The sequence below is a fragment of the Arachis duranensis genome, chromosome 8 (genome assembly GCF_000817695.3).
Source record: "Arachis duranensis cultivar V14167 chromosome 8, aradu.V14167.gnm2.J7QH, whole genome shotgun sequence".
Taxonomy (NCBI): domain Eukaryota; kingdom Viridiplantae; phylum Streptophyta; class Magnoliopsida; order Fabales; family Fabaceae; genus Arachis; species Arachis duranensis.
In genome coordinates, this window is record NC_029779.3 from 36,161,661 (window position 1) to 36,182,018 (window position 20,358).

Below are 20,358 nucleotides of genomic sequence, written 5' to 3' on the forward strand. Positions count from 1 at the left end.
AATCGTTTATGTCTTGGTGAAAACAAAGAAAAAAGATTATTAAGAGATAATAGAACATTTTTAATAGAGTATTTTTAGAGTATTATTTTTTATGTTTTTAAAAAATGAATTAATTTATAATTAAAATTTATATTAAAATTAATTGATGAAATGAAATCAATACTTTAAAAATATCAGATATGATATCCCCTTAACGAAAAACTAATAAAATTTTACTGTTTATATAATTATATTGATAAAATAATTAAAAATAATATAAAATTTTAACTAAACTAAGACTTTAATATTGAAAGGATAAATTTTATTTTTAATTTTAAATTATTATTTATAAAATATAATTTTACAAATATTTATACCAACTCGTAAGACTTAAAATAAAACTGAAATTAGATGTAGCATTAGAGATGCTCTAATAAATAATAATATAGAATATATACAAGATCTCAGTTTCGGAGTTGAGAGTAATACATGATACACTAACTTGATAAGAGAACTTCTTAAGATTTAAATATCCAATCTTGTGGATAAAGTTCGCTGATGACGTAGTAAATTCTTGCAAGACTAACTTTAAGTAAAATAAAAGTTACGCAAAAAAGGTCAAGCTCAAATACCTTAAATTGAAAATAGTACCAACATTTCAACGCATACGTGGTTGATATAATTAAATTTCATGAGTATCCAACTATATTTTTCTACAAGTTACTTGTACATAAATAGTTAAGTCTAAAAATTACAAATGGGAGCGGTAAATAAGCATACCCATGGATATTTATTATTTTTATGTATGAACTTGGAAGTATAAACATAATTTCGTTAGAAAGTTTTACACTATCAACACATCAAGAAGCTTCCATTCTCTACTTTCCAATTTCCATGTCCAAAGAAGATTGTGCAAGTTGTTCTCTCTAGAAGGAATTCATGTCTGAAAGCTAACTCACATGAATTTTTTTTTATCATTATTCATGTACTGCGCCTGTTATAATAAACCTGAAAAGGAAAAGATGCCATGAATGTCAATCTTTTACAAGGTATGGCCGTGATATCTTATAGTATACAGTCACTTAACTCTTTTTCTGCTTTTTCATAGATATTATTGACACTGTCAAGAAGAATATAAACGATTGATGGAAGCCTTTAGCCTTCTCCTGTTATGCTTCTCTCTGCTGAATTTAATAGCATTTTGTGCTCCAAGAGACACAATTAACACACTGCAATCTATCGGTGATGGTGAGACATTAGTTTCAGCAGATGAAACCTTTGCATTGGGATTCTTCAGCCCTGGAACTTCCAAGAACCGTTATGTTGGAATTTGGTATAACAAAGATCCAACAAAGGCAATAGTATGGGTTGCAAACAGAGAAAAACCCCTCACTGACTCCTCAGGGGTTTTGAAGGTCAATACCACCGGAATTCTAGTCCTTCTTGATAGTAATAATAGTCTTATCTGGTCATCCAACACGACAGGATCGGCACGAAATCCGGTTGCAAAGCTTTTGAATTCTGGAAATTTTGTTGTGCAGGATGACAGCAATAGCGACACGGAAGATTTTGTGTGGCAAAGTTTTGACTATCCAGGCGACACAATCTTGCCTGGACAGAAGTTGGGAAGAAACTTTGCTACAGGACTAAATCGGAGGACAATATCATGGAAAAGCTCTGATGATCCTTCTCCAGGTAGCTTTAGCTATCAAGTCGAGATTGATGGATATCCGCAATTAGTATTAAGAGAAGGCACAACAAAAAGATTTCGTTTCGGATCATGGAATGGTATTCAGTTTAGTGGGGGACCACAGTTGAAAAATGACTCTGTATTTAGATTTAGCATAATTTCTGATGAGGAAGAAGTATACAGTGTATTTTGGCTTGTTGATAGTTCAGTGCATCAAAGGGTTCAGATAACATCGGACGGATTCTGCCAGCGGGCGAGTTGGAGTGGTGGAAATACAGGTTGGATCAAAATTTCGCACTTACCGGTGGATTACTGTGATTACTATGGAAACTGTGGAGCATATGCTAGTTGTGATACAAACAGGTTTCCCATGTGTAATTGCTTGGATGGATTTGTGCAGAATACAACTGATTCATCAAGTGGTTGTGTTAGGAGAACTTCATTGAGTTGCAATCATTCAGATGGGTTTGTGAAGTTTTCGGGGCTAAAATTACCAGACACTGAAGGGACACGGTTTAATAGAAGCATGAGACTTGAGGATTGTAGGATCTTGTGCTGGAACGATTGCTCTTGTATGGCTTATGCAGCTTTGGATGTCAGCAAAGGGCCTAATGGTTGTTTACTTTGGTTTGGTAATCTCATAGATATGAAAGTGATGAGTGCATCTGATGAAGATATTTATATAAAGATGGCAGGGATAGAAGTAGGTACTATACTTTGGAATTTTTCTTCCCTTTTGCATTTTTTCCCCTTAACTATTTGCTTCATGCTTTTTTATTTCTCACTATTTCCTCTGTTTTTTAAATTTTCTATTATTATTTTTTTTAAATGAACATTTTGCAGAAGCAATTGAACAAAATAGATCAACGAAGTCCAAGAAATGGAAGCTAAAGATTATCATTGCCGTAAGCTGTGTGTTATCTTTTGGAATTTTGATCCTATGCTTGGCCTTCATCATCTATGGATGGAAGAAGCCTCACAAAGGTAATTAAGCAATCTTAATTATGTGATTCTTGGATTCTTATATATATTATCCAAACTGTTAATTACAGATTAGGATAAGTTTAACCTATGAATATGATCAAGACCTATGTTCTTTGTCCAAGAAGCTTAACTTTGGTTTGTCACATGACAAAATTATCTTGTCCCCATGGTTTCGTTATATCTCTCATTTGAAATGTGGTTAATCTGTAATAACTAATAAGCATCATCCACCCTATATAAAAATCTCAACAGAGAACTAACTAACTAGTAATGTTAATCAGTAATGGTAGTCTTGCACTTGTTGACAATGGTAGAAAAGTAATGTTGGTAGTTCTATTTACATCTATCATATATTTTTTTTAAAATTATTGGGAAAGAGCAGAAGTTATCATAGCATGGAACAATGAGCTTATTAGACATTTTTGTTTCTTTTTCTTTAATTCATTACATGCTACTTTGTAGGAAAGATAAAAGAAGAAACAGAATCAGGTGCAATAAATAGTCACCATGATGAGGATGATCTGGAACTGCCCTTATTTGATATGTGCACAATTACTTCTGCAACAAGTAATTTTTCAAGTGACAATATACTAGGGACAGGTGGTTTTGGATCAGTTTATAAGGTAATCAAATGGAAAAAAAAAAGTATGATCCCTTAGTCTAGAATGCATAATATTCTTAATCAAGTTTGTTCTTGTCAATATGTAGCAGATCTCACCTTTGTATAGTAAAACAAAAGAAAAAAAAATCTTACAACTAGATTACTCAATACTTGAATAACTCTGCTGAAATGATAAAATTTAAGCAAATATATGTCAAGTTAAATATGTATATTTTGTAGCTTACAATTGTTGCAATTTCTAGGGTATCTTGGAAAATGGACGGGAAATAGCTGTCAAGAGACTTTCACAAAATTCAAGCCAAGGACTCCAAGAGTTCAAAAATGAAGTTATGCATATTGCCAAACTTCAGCACAGAAATTTAGTGAAGCTATTAGGGTATTGCATTCAAGCAGGGGAGAGAATATTGATTTATGAATTTATGCGCAACAAAAGCTTGGACTTCTTTATATTTGGTTTGATTCCCTTGAACCATGCTCTTCCTTTTATTTAACAAAGATTACATATGGTTCAGAACCTCATCAGAAAATTAGTCCAACTCATTTTCTTTTAAACAGATTGTGAGAAGGGAAAGCTTCTAGACTGGCCAAAGCGTTTTCTTATTATTAATGGAATTGTTAGGGGTCTTCTCTATCTTCATCAAGATTCAAGACATAGAATAGTTCATAGAGATCTTAAGGCTGGAAATATTTTGTTAGATGACGAATTGAATCCTAGAATTTCAGACTTTGGACTAGCAAGAAGCTTTGTAGGAAATGAAAACCAAGCAAATACAAGGCATATTGTTGGAACTTAGTAAGTGGCTAATTATATGACATGTAGAGAGGAATATAAAATGAAAGTAATAGCTTTTTCTTGATTCAAATATGTTTGTTCATGTTTTGAACAGCGGCTATCTGTCACCGGAGTACATAGTTGATGGGATATACTCAACAAAATCTGATGTCTACAGCTTCGGAGTACTGGTGTTAGAGATAGTTAGTGGGAAGAGAAATAGAGGATTCATCCATATTGATCACAATTTTAATCTGCTTGGGCATGTAAGCATAAGTGTTTTGTTTGTGCTCCATATTCATTTATAGTTTCCAACCAAATAGCATCATCCTAATTTATGTACTTATTGCAATATATACAAATGCAGGCATGGACACTTTTTTCAGAAGGCAAGTGCTTACAAATAGTTGATCCATCTATCAAAGACTCTATTCATTTGCCAGAAGTCCTAAGATCAATTCATGTTGGTTTGCTATGCGTGCAACGAAATTCAGAGGACCGGCCAAGCATGTCGTGTGTGCTTACGATGCTGAGTAGTGAATGGGCATTGCCTCAGCCAAAGAAGCCAGGATTCTTTATTGAGAGAGATGTGGTTGGTAACCGTTCTTCATCAAGCAACAATAAACTACTATCTGTTAATAATCTGACAGTTACTCAGGTCTGTCCCCGATAGATTTTGATTCAAAATTGATAAGCTCATAGATTATCACAATGATAAGCCAATTCAATATACAATAATAAATAAATATAGCATTTCATGACATAGAGAAGTGTTTAGTCCTTTTATGCATTGATTTATAATCTATTTATTTGTCATTATCTAGGTGTTATATATGTCAGAATATCAATTAACATTTATTAAAATTATTTAGTATATCTGAATATTTATTATAAAATATTAGGTTTTTATTATTACGATTCTCTTAGCACCTATAAATACTTTTATATTATATCATTTCAAACAACTTGAATACGTTTAATAATACACAAATCTTTTTTTCAATTTATTCTCTTGTTTCTAACAATATATATACATAATTTTATCGTACTAAAAATATTATAAAATCTAAGTAAACTTGTATATCTTGATTTTTAGTTTTTTCTGGTGTGGATTTAAATCTAGTTAAGTTAAAATTGAAAAGATAGATATACTTTATTTCATAATAAAATGACATCTACAATAAAATGCAAATATCACAAAATTATAAGCAATCTGTATGTCATTACTTGTATATAAAATGACTTTGGTATCAATTTTTATATGATATAAACATATGCTTCAAAAAAGTTTACATTAAATCTCAATAATAAAATTTTTACAGAATTTATAAATGTGAAGTAATTCTTTTTCTTTAAATTAGTTTTTAAGGTAAACTAGACCCAGATATTAGAATTTAACTTATCTAATAATGTAATTGGGGCACCTACTTATTAAGAATAAGACTTACAAATTTCGTGCTCCAAATGTGTTTTTATTTCCCTTTATAGTAATTGAAAACAGATTTAGAAGAATTGCATTCATGAAGACTATATATATTTCAACACAAGTTTCTTTATCATCTTATTTTCAGAACCCACATTTGCTTTGAGCACGTGAGAGCTGGTTGACCGTTTGTTGCAGTAACTGTTTGAAAGAAGCAATATTCATAGTAGTATACTAATAAGTTTATACAAATAACAATATATATAATTAATAACTACATAAAAATTTTAAAATATAATTAAATGGACGTCTAAAATTATCCTAACTTTTCCATTACTTGGAGAAGAACTTTCATCAATCATTTCTCTTTCCGTGAAAAATCTATGCATTTTAGGTGGAGGTAGTGTGGATTCACTACTCAACATTTGAACAGATGACATGGTTGGCCTGTCATCTGGACTTTTTTGCACACAAAGCAATTATTTCGTACCCATTGTCCTCCATAAATAGTTTCCTTGCGTGCATATATATTTTGCAAAGCTTGTGGTTAAGATTAGAAGCATATATAACAAAAGTGATTATTAGAATTCAGTTACACACTTACATGTCCTAGAAGATTAATAATCAAGTCAAGTCTTCATACGTACCCATATTAATAATCAGCAAAGCATAAGAAACTTACTAAGTTCCAACAACATGCCCAATGTTTGCTTTAGTTTCGATCCCTCCGAAACTTCTAGCTAGTCCAAATGCCATGACCTGAACTAAATCATGACTTGTGCTCTAGGGACAAGTCCTTCGACAATTCAATCGACCAAATTGTCAGAAAAACAGACAGAATCTCCCCTATTTCTAGAACCTTACCAATATGAATATTATCTTCCTGTATCACTAATAAACATTCATTTCTAAAGACAACAACAACAGTATATTCTAAAGTATATAGTTAAATCCATACATCTTATATAACTAAGTCATAATTAATATTTAAACTGTTCGAGATTCAAAATAACATAACTCACACGAGAACTCTGTCTGTGACATATAAAGCATTGATATAATCTAAAATTTTGTGCAAAGGTTATATTACGTAAATACATAGCCTTTGGAAAAAAAAAAGTGCTCACCGCAATGTCTAAGATCTACTGAGGGGCGGATGGAATGGAACCTGGAATGACACCTGTATCTAAAGAATATGAAAATATAATAGGGTGAGTTTTGTAACTCAGTGAACAAACATTAAATCTATAACCGACACAAGACGATACAAACTTTACCTTATAATTTCTTTTTAGTGACAAGAAGTTCATATTAAGTAAATATGCGAATAATTAGATAAGTAATTAAACGGATGAACTGAAATGGGAGTTCACATCCCAAAAGTCAAAATCAAATCTTTTATTACACACTTAGGACGGTTCTAACTCTAAGGGTAACACTTTCCTCTAGTGCGCCCGTACATTATAACAGATTCAATGTGTGGCCTACACGTTAGGCTAGCAACGTCTATGCTAACTGAGGTCTGAGCCAGATGCATTTAAGTTAACGTCATAACAAAATATATGCATACTAAAAATTTAATTAAAATTTTACAAAGTCAAATAAAAAATATGTATACTTTATAAAATATATAAATATCGTCTCGTGTGTATTTCTACAAAGTTATGAGTTTTCAAAAATAAATATTCACTTCAATAATTCAAAATTTATAACAATCAAATAATTTCATATGAAAAAACTCAAAATCCAAGTTAAATACTAATAGTAATATATTTAAAAACAATTATAAATATAATATCCACTCACAACTTGATTCTAAATAGTCGGAAACAATTTTGAATGCTTCAACGAGCTACCAAATGATGTTCAATAACTCTACAACTCTAGAAATATGACAATAATGATATTTATGAACTACTAATGTTGTCAATTAACATAATTTTACTCACTTTGATAAAAAAAAATACCAGATTTTCTAATCTAATAACTTTAATTTCGGATTTTGTTATACCCACAAGTATAGGAATAACAAAAATTAGAGATATAACTAATTATTGAGTCAAAGAATTACTTTAAAATTTTAATAATAACGAGAACTAAAAAACTGAATGCTTCATTCACTCCTTAAGATGAACTCCATGATTTGGAGTTGTGAGAAAATAAAAATTTTTTTTGGGTATAAGTGATGTATTAAAATAAAGATAAAATGAAATCTAATGTAGTGTGGTTGGATAAAAATTTGAAACAAGAAAGATAGAATGAAAGAGGAGACGAAGGAAAGGAAAGGATTTGAGCTTTTCTCTTACGAAGGAATGGAAAAAAGAAAAAGAGGGATCAGATGGGGGAGGGGGTTGTAAAGAGAGTTCGAGGAGTACAAGGAGAGAAAAGGAGATTTAAGTGGGGGCATGTGTCTCTCACGTGCTCCTCTTTTTTTTTTTTCTTTTGGTTATCACATTCTCTTTCTTTTAAGAAATTTGGTCCTGAAATTTTAAATTTATATTGGCATAGTTATGTTAGTTATCTTCAGACTCAAATAAATATAGATATTTATTGTGTATGGCATTTTCTGTGAAAAGAAAAAGCAAAATTCTTCTTTTAATTTGAAGTTAACAAAAATAGTTAGAGGTTACAAATGATACAAGTGGAGTATGATGAAGTTTCAAAAAAATTAAAAAACATTATAGAACTTAAAATTTGGTCTAGAATTAAGTATAATGCAAATAGTTCTTATCAAATTAGAAGACTCATGAAACTACTTGTAAGTTGTCCAACTTGCATAGTCAAAGTTTTAGTTAAAATTTGCAATTTGAAAATAAGTTAGCTTAGTTTCAATCTTTGACTTAGTCAAAAAATGAATTGTTACATAAGTTGATAATACAACTTAATAAAAATGAATGTGAAAGAAGACTTTAATACACACTTGTACAATTTATGCATAACTTGATCAACTTATAAACCAAATGCACCTCCACAAAATATTATATATTGGGGATTAAGAAATTTGTCAATGTATGCCATGTTTTGCATAGAATTAGTGAGTGAAACTTAGAAAAAAAGTAATAAACTCTCTCATCCACTATAAGAAAAACGTCAAATACCGTCGGATTTATCAAAAAAATCCGCATAATCTGTTTTCCATCGGATATAGCGGCGGAATAAATCGATGGTATAAACCTTGCCTGTTTACCGTTGGATTTTTTTGTCCGCCGCGAATTATCAGCGAATATAAACTTTTAATTGTAAAATTTTGGAGCTTGTTAATGTCGGATTTTTCACTCGATAAATTTGACGATAAACTTAAATTTTAATTTTTTTAAATAATTGTTTAAAAATTCACTATATAATTTTAAATATTTAAATTTAATAATTTACAAACTAAAAAATTTAAAATTTTAGAATTTCTTATAATAATTTATTTCTAATTTTTAGTTAAAAGTTTACAAACAAAAATTTTAAATACAGAAAATGAATTAAACAAGTTTTTTTTTAATCTCTTTTCTTCTACTTTAAAACTACTTTCATTGATGAATAGAATCTATCATTTACAAGAAAACTAAACAATGACAAATTAAAAAGCTAAAGATCCAAACAGTAATTCCTATATAATTTGTAATTCCAATTCAACAAATCATAAGATCATCAAATTGAATAAATCTCTACACCCTAAACAAATCACAAAATCATAGAAAAGCTGAAAGCAAAAAATAACAAAGCATAAAGAAGCTAAAGTCCAAGTATTTTTCTATACCTTGCTATAATGCTATTCAAATTAACAAATCAAGAAAACAATTGCCTAAATAACAATAATAAAAACAAATCACATGGTGGCTAGCTACAACATGTAATTTAGAAATTCAAAAAGGGAAAGTCTAGGGAATTAGTAATTTTTGTATTTTTTGGCCAGCACTTTACCGTCAAAAGAAAAGTGAGTGATTTCTCACCATTAGATATAATCTCACACCATTAAAAACACTATTGATAGCCAATTGATGGTTAGAAAATATCAAAGTTATTGGCCCCTAGCATTGCTCATTCAAAAATATCTTTAAAGACAATATCACAAGTGTACGGTTGGTTGGTTACCGGACGATTCGGGTGGAGGTTTGAGGTGGTGGGGACGCCTCGTTTTGATCGGTTGTGATCGGATCGCGCCAACCAGGCTGCCGAGCTCTTGTTGTGGAGAGAGGAGTGTCACCTGCAAAGACACTCCGACGCTCTATTTAGTTAGTGTGCAGGCGAGAAATAGACAGGTGGAATGTGTGATGTACCTCGGAGAAGAGCTGGACCCCCCCATATATATCGTATCAGGGGTGGGTCCCGCAAGGACAGAGCCCACCTTCCTCGAAGCTTCCTTAGACAGCTGTGATGAGGAGGTGCCCAGGACGCGTGTTCGGGTCAGATTTCGAAGGTTTTCCACCGACCGTCCGGGTCGGGGGGCCCATGGGTTGGGTTGGCCCATGCCACTTTGGGCCAAGCCGTAACAGTGCCCCCAACACGTCAGTAATAGCCGTGTGGTCTGTTGTTGGCGTGTTATTCCTTCTTCACGTGTTGTCGTCAGATCGGCCATCCGTGGAGAGGACGCGATCTTTGCGCGCGTGTCCATTTGTTGCTGAGGTGACCTTCTATCGCCTCGTTCCTCGTGCAGTGCATTAAATGCTCATAATGGGTTTAAAATCCTTCGTGCAAAGACTAATATATCCCTAGGCTTTCGCGCTCCTTTTGGTGGTAGTTTTAAAACAGTTTTGTGATGCCTTTGGTGTTCATTTGGCGTTTATCTTTTCGTTTCCAATCTAGCTATCCCCATCTTCTTCTCCCTCAGCAATTCAGGGTGTTGTTCTTGTCTTCCTTTCAGATCTTTGTAATCAATACAGGTAATTATGCATCTTTTTACCCTCTTTTTATTGTTCTTTTGCTTCTGCCGTTGCTTCCTTTTCATGCATGCTGTTTGTTTAACTTTGCATGATGGTTGATCCTTGGCCTTAAGTGGGTGCGTTAGGGGGAGGTTGCCATTCTAGGGTAGATTTTGTTTGGGTTTTACCTTTTAGTCGTGTTTAGTTTTAGTTGCAGAATAGGTTGAATTTAGTTTCTGCTTTCACTCCGAGCACCCGACCTCTTAGACTAATCGGGTGGTACCCCCATGTAGGTATGGCTCGCATCGCCTCCCGAGCTTCCCCTTCTCCCGCGGCGTACGACCCCTACGCCTGGGTGGTTTCCGATCTGAAGAACTCCCCCAATCAAATGGGCAAGGAGGAGCTCACTGAGTTCCGTCAAAACGGGCACTTATGCGGCGGAACCGACGAGGAGTCTAACTATGACGTCTTCGTCCCAGCTCCCCACGAGCGATTGTACAAGATCAACTTCAGTGCTCCCCGAGTTGCCGGCTGGATTTGGTTTTATAAATCCATGTTTACGCAAGTGGGGGTTCGTATTCCTTTCTCCGCCTTCCAAATGGCGCTCCTTGGCCAGATTTCCATGGCGCCGTCGTAGCTGCATCCGAACAGTTGGGCTTCAATCCACTGTTTCGAGATGGTTTGTGAATATCTCGAGCTACCGGTGTCCGTGGATGTCTTCCTTTTCTTTTTCAACCTTACAAACCCTTCGAAGGAAGGGAAAGCAAGGAAGGGGTTCATGTCCTTCCGATCTGCCTAAGGTCGGAGGATTTTTGGTTTGTTTGAGGACTCCTACCACGGGTTCAAAGATAAGTATTTCAAGGTGCGCCCCGTCAAAGGTCGTCATCCTTTCTGGCTGTCATTAGAAGGGCAACGCCTCATCCTGACGTATTGGAGCTTCGGGGCGGGGTCTAATGCCTTTATTAAAGTAACCTATAAGGGTATGTCCGCTGTGGACAAGAAGATTGCCAACATGTTATGGGCAGTCTTCGGGAGGAATCATGTGAATCCTCACCTCCTCATGGGTGATCAGGAAGTCGGTCGAACTATATTTGTGAGCAGTTTTAACTTGAGCTTTCCTTTTTGTTTCTTGCCCTTTTTTTTAGTATTCCATTGCGACTAACAATCTCCTTTTCCTGTTACAGTGGGGATGTCTGCCGAGGTGACGGATCTCCCTGACTTGTTCCAGACCTTTCTATGTGCGAGTGACGATGAAGCGGCCAACGAGAAGTCGACTGCCCCCCAGAGGATAAGAGTAAGGCTTCTTTCGAGCTGGGAGTTGTGGCTGATGAGATTGGTACTTCGGTTCAGGGTGCTTTAGCTCATGGGGACAAAGAGGTGCGTGTTTCCCCTTTTCCCGAAGTGGTCAGTACTGGGGGTTCGACGTCTAATCCAGTGACCGACGACGACGTGGAAGAGGTGCCCAATCTCAAAAGAAGGAAAACGTCCAGCAGTTCTGAGGGGGTCCTCACCGTCATGGAGAAAAATTTTGATGCTGGGAATTTCATAGACGCTCAGTTGATTCCTGGCACTGAAGAGCACTTCCACGAGTCATCTCTGGCCGGGCAAGCGAGGTGGATGTATCGTACCCTCCTGCGCGGCGCAGTGATAGCTCGGAAGGCCGAGTTTGAGCTGTCCGGGATGGAATCCCTCCGTAGGAGGTTGGAATCTGCTGGGAAAGCCAATAATGATCTTCAACGTGAAGTTGAAACTCTTCGGGAACAACTTGCCCAATCTAATGAGAAGCTCCAGGCTGCCGAGAACAGGGCCTCCGCTGCTAGTAAAAAACTGGAGGAGTCTGATGCCACCGTTTTGCGACTTGTCGAGCGGGAAATGACTTTAGAGAGTCAAGTCGGTGTGGCTCAGGGGCGGGTGACCGCGCTAGAGAAAGAGCGCGACGAGGCCGTTTCAGCGAAGGAGGCTGTCGAGACTGAGCCTGCGGGGTGGAAAACAAAGTACAAGGAGGTCGTTAAGCAGGAAAAAGGTGCGATATTGGCGACTGAGGAGGCCCTTAAGGGTCAGGTCCAAATCGTTGCCCCTGACTTCGACACATCGGCAATCGGTGTCTTCAAGATGATCAAAGACGGCAAGATTGTCGACATGCCCAGGAAATGACTTCTTATGTCTTGTATAACTTCATGAAATCTTTGTGAGTGGTTTTATTTAGTCTTGCGAACAATGGATTTTTGGGTCGTCTGCCCGGTTTATTGTAGTTAATACTTTCCCGTTTGTCTGGTTGTGTTCTCGTTATATTCACCGTTATTGGTTTGTTGTTCGCACTTGTTCTACCGTATTGATGGTATTCTAGCTGAGCCAGGTCGTGGCTTTTTAGTGTAGCCGTTTGCCGTCGTGGTAGCTGAAGGTCTCCCAGGGTGATCAGTCCCGGGGCTGCATATTATTGTGTTGTTCGGTGCGCGTTGCGTGGGATTCATTTGCGCAATGGGTTGTCCAAGAAAAGTAAACAAAAGAAACAAAACTTTTGGCAAGTATATTTTAGTCGGTAATTGCACAAAAGGTCTATAAGCCATATTAAAAAGTACAATCTCATGAATTGACTACTTAGCTCGTTTGGTCGCTAAATCGCCACGCGCGTGCTAGGAGTAAAACCTTCTCAAGTTGCTCACGTTCCACGTTCTTGGGATTTCTTTGCCATCGAGCCTTTCCAACTTGAAGGCGCCTTTACCAATCACCTCTTTAACTTTGTAGGGACCTTCCCAGTTTGCCGCCAGTTTGCCCTCTCCCGGGGTCAGTAGACCGATATCGTTGTGCCTTAGGACGAGGTCGTTTGGTTCAAACTCTCTCTTGAGTACTTTGGTGTTGTAGCACAGGGCCATTCTTTGCTTTAGCGCTGTTTCCGTTAAGTGGGCCATCTCTCTGGCTTCATCTATTAGGTCCTTCTCCACAGCTTCCCCCACTCCCTTCAGAAGTAATCGTGGGCTTGGTTCCCCGATTTCCACAGGTATTACCGCGTCTAGCCCGTATGTTAGTCGGAAGGGGGTCTCCCCAGTGGATGACTGCTCGGTTTTACGGTGGGACCAGAGGACCGAGGCGAGCTCGTCGGCCCAAGCACCTTTTTTATTATCCAGCCGCTTCTTAAGTTCTAACAGGATGATCTTGTTCGCGGACTCGACCTGTCCATTTGTTTGGGGGTGTTCTACTGAGGAGAACTTCTGTCTTATGCCCAGGCCGGTGAGGAACTCCGTGAACTTCTTGTCTGTAAATTGTGTCCCGTTGTCTGAGATGACGACCTCCGGGATACCGAACCGTGTTATCACTTGCCTCCACATGAACTTCCTGCAATTGGATGAGGATATGTTGGCCAGCGGCTCGGCCTCTATCCATTTGGTGTAGTAGTCAATGGCGACTATGAGGTATTTAACTTGTCCTGGACCAACCAGGAAGGGCCCCAAGAGATCGACTCCCCATTGTGAAAATGGTCGGAAAGACGTTAACAAGCTTAGCTCGGAAGCTGGTGCTCTGTGAAAATTGGTGTTCTCTTGACACTTGACACACTTTCTAACGAATTCTTTAGAGTCTGCCATCATTGATGGCCAGTAGTATCCAGCTCGGATTAATTTTCTTGCTATGGCTTTGCCCCCTATGTGATGGCCGCAACACCCTTCATGGACTTCCCTGAGAACATAGTCCGTTTGGTCGGGGTGTAGGCATTTTAATAGGGGTTGGTTGAGTCCTTTTCTGAACAACTGACCCTGGATGATCGCGTACTTGGCTGCTTCCCTTCTCTGTTTCTTAGCATCTTTTTCGTCGTCAGGGAGTTTGCCATTTCCTAAGAAGCTGGTGATGGGATCTAACCATGAGGGGCTTAGCCTTGCCAGGTGCAGAGTGACTGCCGGCTCCCTCATCATACCCTAGATGAGAGATCGGTTGCCTTCTCCTGGTTTTGTGCTGGCTAGTTTTGATAGGAGATCTGCCCGTGTGTTCCTTTCTCTTGGAACGTGGTGGATCGTGACCTCCTCGAATTTCTGGCTCAAATCCTTGACTTTCTCCGTGTACTTTTGTAGTAGCGAGTCTCTGGCTTGGTAGCTCCCGTTCACTTGGGAGGTGACGACTTGTGAATCACTGCATATTTCCAGCCTCGCTACTCCAACTTCCTTTGCTAGGGCTAAGCCCCCTATGAGGGCTTCGTATTCTGCTTGGTTGTTCGAGACGGGGAACTCAAACTTGATCGACTGCTCGTATACGACCCCGGCTGGGCTCTCTAGGATGATCCCGGCGCCCCCGGACGTCTGATTGGAGGCCCCGTCCAGGTGGAGCCTCCACCATGTGCCCGTCTCTTCGGTTGGATCTCCCATCACTTCTACCAGGGAGTCTGCCATTGCTTGCGCCTTGATTGCTTGCCGGGGTTTGTACCGTATGTCGTATTGGGAGAGTTCAATGGACCAAGTCATCATCCTTCCCGCCAAATCGGGTTTCTGGAGTACTTGTCGGATTCCTTGGTCCGTTCTTACGACAATCTGGTGACCTTGGAAGTATTCTTTTAACCTCCGAGAAGAGGTCAAGAGTGCCAGAGCTAGTTTTTCCAGTTTGCTGTACCTTAGTTCCGCCCTTTTTAGGGCTCTGCTCACGAAATAGACTGGTTGTTGAACCCTTCCTTCTTCTCGTATCAAAACCATGGCCAGGGCTTCTCCCGTTATGGCGAGGTATAGGTATAACGGCTCTCCGGCCTTTGGCTTCCCGAGCACAGGGGGTGTTGCTAGGATTTCCTTGAAGTGTCTGAAAGCTTCCTCGCATGCGGGCATCCATTCAAATGCTATCCCTTTCCTCATGAGGTTAAAGAAGGGTAGGGCTTTTGTTGCCGAAGCTCCGAGGAAACGGGATAACGAGGTGAGTAGACCTGCCAACCTCTGGACGTCCTTGACACAGCCCAGACTCTTCATCTGGAGTATCGCTTAGCATTTCTCAGGGTTGGCTTCTACCCCCCTTTGGGTTATCATGAATCCTAGGAACTTTCCAGCTTCCATGGCGAAGGCACATTTGAGGGGATTGAGCCTCATACCATGTTGTCGGAGAGACGCGAATACATTTCCCAGGTCATTGAGGAGGTCGTCGGGCCGCGTAGTCTTTGCGAGGATGTCGTCTACATAGACTTCCACTGTCTTGCCTATGAGATCGCCAAATATTTTGTTCATCAGTCTTTGGTATGTTGCCCCTGCGTTTTTTAGGCCGAATGGCATCACCCTGTAGCAGTAGGTCCCCCCAGGCGTTATAAATGCTGTCTTGTCCTCGTCGGGTCAGTGCATCGATATCTGATTGTAGTCGGAGTAGGCATCCATGAAGCTCAGATACTGGTAACCCACCGCCGCGTCGACGAGTGCATCTATGTTGGGGAGGGGGAAACAATCTTTAGGGCATGCCTTGTTGAGGTCAGAGTAGTCTACGCACATTCTCCATTTGCCGCTGTGCTTTTTTACTAGAACTACATTCGAAAGCCAGGTCGAGTAGTCTAGTTCCCGTATGAAGCCCGCTTCTAGGAGGCTGGCCATCTGCCTGGCCACCTCTTCTGCCCTCTCTCGCGACATCTTTCTCCTCCTCTGGGCTACCGGGCGGGCTTTCGATTTGACGGCTAGGTGGTGCGACATGACTTTGGGGTCTATACCCGACATGTCGGCCGGTGTCCAGGCGAACAAATCCCCATTGGCCCTGATCATTTCTACCAGAGCCTCCTTCAATTCATGTGGAAGGTTTCTATTGACAAACGAGAACTTTTTCTCCGTGTCACCGACCCTGAACTTCTCCAGGTCCCCCTCTGGTTCCGGTCTAGGCTTGTCGTCAACTCTGGCATCCAGGTCGGCCAGGAACACCCCCGACGCCTCTTTAGATTTCTTCCTTAAGGAGAGGCTGGCGTTGTCACAAGTGACCGCCGTTTCTAGATCTCCCCTTATGGACCCTATAGATCCGTCGTCGGTAACAAACTTCATGACCAGTAGCTTTGTGTTGATTATCGCCTCAACATCGTTAATCGTCTTTCTTCCCAAGATGATGTTGTAGGCTGTGGATTCTCAGAGAATCACGAACTCAGCCATTGCCGATCTTTGGCCTTGATCCTGTCCCACGAAAATTGGCAGAGATATCACTCCGTCTGGCTTGATGAAGTGGTCACCTAACCCGATGACCCCGTGCTGGTGAGTCGATAGGTCGGCGTCCCTTAACCCCAGTGCGTCGAACACGTTGCAGAACATAATGTTCGAGTCTGCCCCCATGTCGACAAGGATTTGTTTGACGAGGCCGGTTCCCACTCTGGCCGTGATGACCATAGGTGGGTTTTCAGGGGCCTCGTCGAACCATTGGTCTTCCGGGCCGAAAGAGATGGATGGGGGCTTCTTAGAGCTTCGCACCAGCGAGGAGGAGACCGCCAGGACCTTGGTGTCTTTCTTGTGTGACGATCTCGACCTTGGCGTGGTGTTTTTGGCGGTTACGACGTTTATCACGGTGAGGTCGTGGTCTTTGTCTTCTGGCTCTTGTCGCCGTTTTGCCGACCGGGTCTTGCCCTCCTCATCTTGGTCGCGATGTCGTCTCCTCGGCTCCCTTATAAGATAGGATAATTCTGTTAGTTTACCGTCCCTTATCGCTTGTTCTAGTGCGTCCTTCAGGTCAAAGCAGTCCTGTGTTTGGTGCCCATAGCCCTTGTGGTAGTCACAGTAGAGGCTCTTGTTTCCCCTAGTACGATCCTTGAGTGGTCGGGGCTTCGACAAGATTCCATTCTCGGCTATTTGCTGATAAACTTCCATGATGGGAAGAGTGAGTGGAGTGTAGTTGGTGAATTTTCCGATCCGGGAAAACGGTCTGGGTGCCTTGCTCGGCCCTCCATCTCTGGCTTGCTCCTTCTGTCTTTCTCCGTTACCTTGTTGCTTAGGTGGATTGTAGGAGGAGTGCCGTTTATTGGCAGCCACGACTTGGCTGACTTCCTCGTCATTTATGTATTCCTTAGCTACAGTTTGGATCTCGTGCATCGTCCAAACTGGTTTCGTGGTGAGGTGTTTTCGGAAGTCCTCGTTGAGGAGGCCGTTCGTCAGACAGAGGCTGGCCACCGAGTCGGTTAAGCCGTCAATTTCTAAGCATTCGTCGTTGAACCGGTCCAGGTATTTTTTGGTCGGCTCCCCGGGCCTTTGGGTTATCCCAAGTAGGTTGATCGGGTGCTTACCCTTTGCTATTCGTGTTGTGAATTGGGCTAAGAAGGCACGGCTAATGTCCGCAAACCCGTAGATGGATCCTTGCGGGAGGCCGTTAAACCACCAGATCGCAGGCCCTGCCAGGGTGACCGGGAAGGCCCGGCACCTCACCTCGTCTCCTACTCCCTGCAGATTCATTCTGGCCTCAAAGGCCGTGAGGTGTTCCAGAGGGTCTTGGGTTCCATCATACCTCATGTCCATTGGTTTGTCGAAGTACTTCGGCAACCGGACTTCGAGGATGGATCGGTGGAACGGGGTGGCGCCCATTATCACGGGCCGCCGTGTCTTCACAGGCCTCTCTTCTCCGTCCTCACGATCTTGTCCCGTGAGGCGCGTTTCCTTGCCTCGGGAGTAGATGATTGTGTCGTTTCGTCTTCTCGGGTGCTTTCCGCTTCCGTTCTGGAAGCGGAGGCGTGCCGGGAGCGACTCTGGTGGGAATCTCTCTCTCGGCTTTCAGGAGACGGGGAGTAGCTAGGTCGGTGGTTCGTCAGTTATGCTCCTGATCGGCTAGTTGTCGTTCCAGGTTCTGGACCCTATGGCGTAGCTCCTGCATTATCCTGGCGCTATCGCCGCCAGTTCCTCCGAAGGGGCGTGTCTCTCGCGTCCTTGTGCGTGGTTCATTGCGCTGCCGGGGTGACCTTCGTCGCCCTCCCGGTGAGGCGACAGAGGCTTCCCCCTTTGCGCCGGCTGTTCGGCCTTGGTCTCCGGTGCCCGGCACGACGTCCATTTAGGCAGTCCCCACAGACGGCGCCAATGTACGGTTGATTGGTTACCGGACGATTCGGGTGGAGGTTTGAGGTAGTGGGGACGCCTCGTTCTGATCGGTTGTGATCGGATCGGGCCAACCGGGCTGCCGAGCTCTTGTTGTGGAGAGAGGGGTGTCACCTGCAAAGACCCTCCGACGCTCTAGTTAGTTAGTGTGCAGGCGAGAAATAGACAGGTGGAATGTGTGACGTACCTCGGGGAAGAGCTGGACCCCCCCATATATATCGTATCAGGGGTGGGCCCCGCAAGGGCAGAGCCCACCTTCCTCGAAGCTTCCTTAGACAGCTGTGATGAAGAGCTACCCAGGACGCGTGTTCGAGTCAGATTTCGAAAGTTTTCCACCGACCGTCCGGGTCGGGAGGCCCATGGGTCGGGTTGGCCCATGCCGCTTTGGGTTAGGCCGTAACAACAAGCATTTGCTATGCAAAAATATCTAACATTCAAAATGCAATACCAAGCAACAAAATATAAATGCAATCCCAATCCAACAATAAATATCAATCAACAAAAAAAAGCCAACACAGCACAATGCCAAAAGTCAGCATCAAATTCTCAGCAAAATTATCATAGTGAGCAATTCAAAACGATTCAATAAGTTCAGCAGCGTGAATCAGGAAGCAGAGCGAGAATTCAACACTTTCCAGTAACCTATCCACTAATTTCAAAGAAATTCAATCAAGTTGGTTCAAATGAATGGAGCAGCAATTTCACAACAAATAAGTGATTCCAACATAAATCAGCAAACTCAGAATAATCTCAAACACTTCCATCAACAATGCAAAACCTAAGAATCTAAAATAAACTAAATTAGTTGGTACCATTTATTTTGTTCATCATGAGCATGCTACTTGTAATGGCATTATGTATATGGAGACACAAACTTGAGGAGCCAGGTGAATCCATGATATTTAACATTTGACTGCTTCTACTAAAGACAATATTGTAGCTCTCTTAGAATTGCTATTTGCTATCCATTCCTATTTTGCTAAAAATATTTTGGTGGAAGCAACATGCTCGCAAAGGGGGAAATGAAGACATAGATCTTCCAATATTTGATCTCTGAGTTCGTGCCTAATAGGAGTTTGGACTACTTTATTTTTGGTTTATGTCTTAACCATCTTTAATTTATGGTTCTCTTTCACAATTACTGTCATGTAGATATCAAGTTAACTTTAAATGTCCTCAAATGCCAGACGATTCTAGAAGAAAATATTAGATTGGCCTACGCGCTTTCAAGTTATTAGCGGGACAGCTCAAGGCCTATTGGACTTTAGGCTAAGAGCCTGAGAGTCATTCATATAGATCTAAAAACTAATAATATTCTTTTTCATAAAGACATGAATGTAAAAATATCAGACTTTAGTCTTGTTAAGACATTTGCAGCCGATCAAACTAAGGCCAACACAAAAAGAGTGATGATGGGGACTCATCAACTCATTAAGTAGGTTTTCTTTTTTAAGATTTATCTATATTGTGATTTAAGGACACATGTTAAAATTAATTACAAATTAAAAAATATACAAAATTTAAATTTTCAATGTATTTATTTTATATTTATTAAATAAAAAAATTTAAATCTTTTATTAATGATAAACTTATCAAGTATCCTTAGAGCATATGTTAGCTAAAATTTTTTTTTATTCATAAAGCTGTAACATTCTTTTATTAGTATTTTAAGTCTATTTTAAAAAAAAAAATAATTTTTACGATATGATACTAAAATTTTTATAACAAAAAAAATGTACTTCAATATTTGATATTTATATTTTTCTAAAGGAATGCACTTAGATAAAAACACTTAAAACGTTTTTTTAAAGATATTTTTTAGTACTTAAAATTTAATATATATATATATATTAATTAATTAAATCATGTTATTTTTGTCAAAATTAGATCAGATAAATTGATTTGGTTAAAAAATCGATAAACTATATCTTAAATCGGTCTAAATAAATTTTGTATTTTTTATAAAAAATAATTACAATATCGTTATTATAAAAAATAACTAAAATAATACTACTACTACTTCTACTACTACTACTAT

The 20,358-nt window shown here is 39.8% G+C and overlaps 1 protein-coding gene across 3 annotated transcripts in view; it reads left to right on the plus strand.

Moving 5' to 3' along the window:
• The first annotated feature begins 874 nt into the window (after positions 1-874).
• The window catches only part of LOC107462379 (G-type lectin S-receptor-like serine/threonine-protein kinase At4g27290), a 91,870-nt gene continuing 72,386 nt past the window's right edge, over positions 875-20,358 (plus strand). Inside the window, exons 1-9 of one of the 3 annotated variants that reach the window (XM_021129478.2) lie at positions 875-1,028; positions 1,088-1,394; positions 1,521-2,376; positions 2,513-2,653; positions 3,116-3,276; positions 3,518-3,728; positions 3,831-4,068; positions 4,163-4,313; positions 4,415-4,791. In XM_021129478.2, coding sequence (XP_020985137.1) covers positions 1,125-1,394; positions 1,521-2,376; positions 2,513-2,653; positions 3,116-3,276; positions 3,518-3,728; positions 3,831-4,068; positions 4,163-4,313; positions 4,415-4,720 — 2,334 coding nt within the window. In that variant the 5' untranslated portion in view covers positions 875-1,028; positions 1,088-1,124 and the 3' untranslated portion in view covers positions 4,721-4,791. Of the gene's footprint in view, positions 1,029-1,087; positions 2,377-2,512; positions 2,654-3,115; positions 3,277-3,517; positions 3,729-3,830; positions 4,069-4,162; positions 4,314-4,414 lie in introns of those variants that run through there. The other 2 variants (XM_016080946.3, XM_052253183.1) reach the window with 2 other exon arrangements.